Below are 6,122 nucleotides of genomic sequence, written 5' to 3' on the forward strand. Positions count from 1 at the left end.
ATACCTCACCACACTCAAACATCACGACAGACAGAGTCAGTCAAACCCATACCTCACCACACTCAAACATCACGACAGACAGAGTCAGTCAAAACCATACCTCACCACACTCAAACATCACGACAGACAGAGTCAGTCAAAACCATACCTCACCACACTCAAACATAACGACAGGCAGGGTCGGTCAAAACCATACCTCACCACACTCAAACATCACGACAGGCAGGGTCAGTTAAAACCATACCTCACCACACTCAAACATCACGACACAGAGAGTCAGTTAAACCAATACCTCACCACACTCAACCATCACGACAGACAGAGTCAGTCAAACCCATCCCTCACCACACTCAAACATCACGACAGAGAGAGTCAGTTAAACCAATACCTCACCACACTCAACCATCACGACAGACAGAGTCAGTCAAACCCATACCTCACCACACTCAAACATAACGACAGAGAGAGTCAGTTAAACCAATACCTCACCACACTCAAACATCACAACAGACAGAGTCAGTCATCTCCATACCTCGCCACACTCAAACATCACGACAGAGAGAGTCAGTTAAACCCATACCTCACCACACTCAAACATCACGACAGAGAGAGTCAGTTAAACCAATACCTCACCACACTCAAACATCACGACAGACAGAGTCAGCCAAAACCATACCTCACCACACTCCAACATCACGACAGACAGAGTCAGTCATGCCCATACCTCACCACACTCAAACATCACAACAGACAGAGTCAGTCATCTCCATACCTCGCCACACTCAAACATCACGACAGACAGAGTTAGTCAATACCATACCTCAGAGGACTCAAACATCACGACAGACAGAGTCAGCCAAAACCATACCTCACCACACTCCAACATCACGACAGACAGAGTCAGTCAATACCATACCTCAGAGGACTCAAACATCACGACAGACGGGTTCAGTCAAAACCATACCTCCCCACACTCAAACATCACGACAGACAGAGTCAGTCAACCCCATACCTCACCACACTCAAACATCACGACAGACAGAGTCAGTCAAAACCATTTATCACCACACTCAAACATCACGATAGACAGGATCAGTCAAACTATACTTCACCACACTCAAAAATCACGACAGACGGGGCCAGTAAAACCCATACCACACCACACTCAAACATCACGACAGACAGACAGAATCAGTCAAAACCATACCTCACAACACTCCAACATCACGACAGACAGGATCAGACAGAAACACCACACGCATAGATTACAAAAGAAAGTGTCACTCGAAAGTATACCTCGTCATACTCACATAGATAATCACATAGAATTTCAATCAAAATCATACCTTACCACACACTCAACGATCGCAATAGACGATATTATTCAAAACGGGTATTCCATCCTTCTGACCATGCCGTTTAAGGTCACGAAGGCGGTTTCCTGACCCTGTTGTTTAGGGTCACGAAAATGTTTGAACACAGCTTTCGTGTTGAGGTCACGTGGAACTTGACCTGGCGTTACCGACAATGTTTGTCCCAGCTTTGCCGTTAAGCGCCAAAGAGGCGCTTCTATTGCAGTTCGAATGATTAAGTCGTGAAACGAGCTGGAAACTGTCAAACATTAATGATACATCATCTGAAATAGACAAGATACTATCTTATTATTCTAAATGACCCTAGATGGCGCTCTCCCGAGTGTATCGTGCATATACTGTATTAAGGAAACCGAAATAACGCATATCAATTTTACATATGCATTATTACCAGTTTCTTCGAGACAGATGTATTTGTATACCTGTTTATCATATTTTAGGTTGTATCATTCACACATCGAACACTGTAATTGAAGTAACATGTAATAAGGGTTTCCCCTCTTATTTTGAACGCGACGGCAAACGCTTCAATAATAATAACAAATAGTATACAATATTTAATATACATGTAGCGCCCTATATCTAGCTGACATAAACCACTCTAAAGTGCTTTACAGTACATAGATATACAATTAATACAATTAGGATATACATTAATCAATTCAATTTAAGGGAATTCGCAGGAGCTGCCTTATCAGGTGCTAACTACTAGTCCTATGCCACCTGGCTAATATCTCCCTATGTGTGTATGCCTGTGTATGTGCTGGAAATGTAATGTGTTCTATTTGTAGTGAGACCGTGCTTCCAACGGCATCTTTTATAGTGCCACATCACTTGAATGCTACATCACAGATACCGCAACATCCACCCCACCCCATTTTACACTCCACCTGGGTTGTTGGAATTGTGTACGCAGGAGAAAAACCCTTTCTCTGATATATTTCGTGCGTGCGACGACTTCGAGTATCGAACCCCGGCAGCCTGCGTGGAAGGCCGAAGTTTTAAACACTCGACCAATCCACCCATATACTCTCGTAAGACAGAATATCGACATTTTCAGACCTGCGAAGCAAAAGTCAGAAATGTATATGCTAGTCGACGGCAAAACCATTTCATTTTCTATTTCTTACATTTTAAAACTAACTAAAACAAGGAAATGTTACAGCATCAAATCAACAGGGGACGAAATTGCGTAATCTTTGCTGCTATATTCCAATGACGTCTAACCGGACAACAGGGCAGTGTCATTTTGAGTTGACCTCTCAAAACAACTCTTCCGTTATTTGGTAGAAATTGCCTTCATAAAAGATAGAAAATATGTAGGGAAAGCATACATAACTGCATATGTAACAAGATTTACCAAACACCACTTATTCTACCGTCTCTTCGTCTGTATCTGTACAGAAAATCTACGGCTTTGAATGAAGTGAAGAGAATGTCGTTCTGCTGACGTTTTCACAATTTTGTTTTTTTTGCTACAGTGTGAAAGTTTTCGGTTTATAAAGTTGATAAAATTCCATATCTCACTGCCGAAAAATATAATAAATATATATTTTAAATTTCTGTATATATTATGTGCTCGTTAAACCATTGTTTATTTTCTGTATTTGGTCGTTGTACACGCAATAGCCATACTCTATATCGACAGGTACAAAGGGAGACAATATATATAAAATATCAATGATGACAGATGGGCGAAACGGTTTAAAAGTATATAACATGTCAATATGAGCCATTTAGATAATATATTGTTTTATAGTTTTCCTAACTGTGTGACTATTTAACATTTGTATTGCTTATTTATTCATTTATCTTGTTCAATATATTTCTTTATTATATGATCATTAAACATTTTGATTGCTTATTGATTTATTGATTGATCTATTATGTTATTACAGATCGAAAAACACGATATCTATGCTAAATGAAGACGGGTGAAAAGAGAGGCATTATAAACGGATTTAAATGAAGGAGGGAGAGGAAATCATCAAAAGATAAAAAGGAAGAGAAGAGTCCTATATCAAGAATATTATAATATGGAACACGAGACAAATATGCGCGCGCTTCCGTTGTTAATGTGTATATTTGCGTACATCTTTACTTGTCGAAGTATCATAAGTCAGCCCTGCTCCACCGCCCGCCATTATGTGGTTCCCTGTCTGATCTGTACGTCCTCCCCCGACCATCCAAACTTCCCAAATCGTCTCGCCAATTGAGGCGATAAACATCTGCTATCATTGGCGTTGATTTTCGTTCTTGTTTGTTGTTCAAAAATGAAAACAAATTAGCATAAAATGTTGAAATGATGCGGACTGTGATCACACGGTGATCTTGTTGGAAATGATGAACTTGTTCTCATAAATTCGCTCAACTATGGCAGGTGATAGCCCGGTTGCTACAGTATCTATAAATCTTTGTCATCTTTTAAAATCATATTTCATAAACTTTAAATTCTTGTTTAATCCTATCTTAAAATCAGCAGGTTTATATTTAGTGTTGATTTTCTCACAAAATTATTTTGAGACGAATGACACATGGTTTTCGTTTTCGAAAATTGAAATATACCTCACAATCATTTTAATAATTAATAATAATCTTTGACTTTGAAAGAAGACCAGTCTTAAGGAAAAAAAACTCTGAAAAGAGGAGACTCTATGAATATTTTGCAATATTTTAATTAATATCTTCACGCGACATCTTTATGTAGCAATTATTATAATATGTGGTCCCCCTCTTTCACCGACAGATGTTGAATAAACATTTAAGTTGTATTCATTGCACTCCGGCTTTTGTCCATATCCAGAACAGCGCGGAATATAGATGTAAAATTGAAATAGTTTATAGCCAAACACCGCAGTATAAAGTTATCGTTAAAAGTAAATGAAAATTTTGAAATAGTTCGGTATATACATCATAATTCATCAGGACACCAGAGTTATTTAATTTATTTAAATTTCAAGGTGTAATATCAATTATGACAAACATATATTAATAAAGATTTCATGAAGAAAAATGTATTTCAATATATTCAATTCCTGTATGTTTTTTATAGCCGTGGATGCACACATTTTTAATAATTTGAATTATTTTCATATTAAGATATTTTACAGTTTTCGTTATTTTTTTCTGCAAACTAATGGGAAACGCTTGGTTTATTTCGGCTCAAAAGTAAATTGATCATTTTTAAAGGCGGAAATTTATATTGTTCAAAGTTGTTAAAATTTGTTTATTTTTGCATTCTTAGTCTTTTAAAAAATATCCCGTATGACGCAACAGAACCAGACAGCCCGTTTTCCATAGCTGTAAGACTTCTTTTTGTACATTTAAGATAAGATTAACAAATCGGAATAACAAATTTTCCAAAAATTAAATGGAAAAAGAATTGATAATTTCAAATACGACCGCTTGGTGATATTCGCGCCCGCCAAAACATATGCTGTAGATTTTATGGAGACCTGATTGTATATGTCCCATGGAACTTGACTAATAAATCTTCGTTGATCAAATACATTTAGTAAGTATCACCTTAATTAAGGTCCTTAGTAGACATCACGGAATGTATTTTACTGTGACGTAAATGATTCCGCGCATGCGGAGCCAAAAAAACGGGAAGATGCACAAACTGAAGGCAGATCCATCAAATCAACAATTTGGCTATTAAGACATGTTTTCCAGACCCGTTATTTACTCTCTATATACGACGTTACAAATCACGTGTTTCGCCATCTTTCTATGAAAGGTCTTGTTTCAGGCTAAAATGAAACCTGTCTAAACCAAACCCTATCAAAACCAACAATACTACATGTTTATAACATGATATTAAATATATATATGTTGTAGCATAATCTTTATACATGGATCTGACATAATCATCACATAATACATTACTATTCATAAAACACAGCATAATTATAACTGAACATACTAATACATGAATCATAGCATAATTATCATATAATTAAAACAAAACGAAGTCATAACAAACAAAGTGTACATATATAATTATAATATACTTATAACAAGTGGTTGGGTGGTGCAGTGGATAGCTCACTTGCCTTTCACCAATGCGGCCGGGGTTCGATTCCCTGATCGGACGTGAAAAGGTATGGGGTCACCTGCCCGATCACGTGGGTTTTCTGCGGGTACTACGGTTTCCTCCCACAATAAGACCTCCTGCGCGCTACCATCCGGGCCAACAAGAGTGATTAATATAAGTTGAAATAACTTTGTAAAATAAATAAAGTTTATATTTATAACAAGTGTATCATGTCAAACTTATTTCCTTAATACAAAAGCATATCATTTATAATTATAAAAAAAAATGTATTTATAGCATACATACATATTACTAAAGAATGAATGAGAAAACAAACTTTTATGAGTGTCTCTTCCAAATCTTTGTAGTTTTCTGTGTAAATAGGACCGCCTAGAAGTTATTAAGGAAAACATATTATTCTTGGACTACGAAAACAACTCAAAGTCATCAGTTTTGTTTTTTATCTAATTGATTCTATTGTAAAAAGAATAAACGCCTGCATCTTTTGTCCAACAAGTCAGCTGTATAACCCCGCTACGGGATTTTTTTTTATCCGATTCGATATAAATCTTACGAAAATAGAGAAATGCCGAATTCTCACAGTTAAACACTGTTTTTATCGGAATAGCCTATACTGATTATCACAGGTGTAAGCGAACACATATCCTCACAGATTTTGTAAATAGTATCAGAGACATATCTCAAAAATCATG

General features: G+C 36.8%; 1 protein-coding gene across 1 annotated transcript in view; it reads left to right on the forward strand.

Annotated features, from left to right (window-relative positions):
• LOC110462883 (sex-determining region Y protein-like) overlaps nucleotides 1-808 on the forward strand; it is a 22,553-nt gene extending 21,745 nt beyond the window's left edge. Inside the window, exon 2 of the mRNA XM_021517119.1 lies at nucleotides 31-808. Coding sequence (XP_021372794.1) covers nucleotides 31-808 — 778 coding nt within the window. The remainder of the gene's footprint in view (nucleotides 1-30) is intronic.
• The last annotated feature ends 5,314 nt before the right edge of the window (nucleotides 809-6,122 follow it).

This window comes from Mizuhopecten yessoensis, unplaced genomic scaffold (genome assembly GCF_002113885.1).
Source record: "Mizuhopecten yessoensis strain PY_sf001 unplaced genomic scaffold, ASM211388v2 scaffold10841, whole genome shotgun sequence".
In the NCBI taxonomy this organism is placed as follows: domain Eukaryota; kingdom Metazoa; phylum Mollusca; class Bivalvia; order Pectinida; family Pectinidae; genus Mizuhopecten; species Mizuhopecten yessoensis.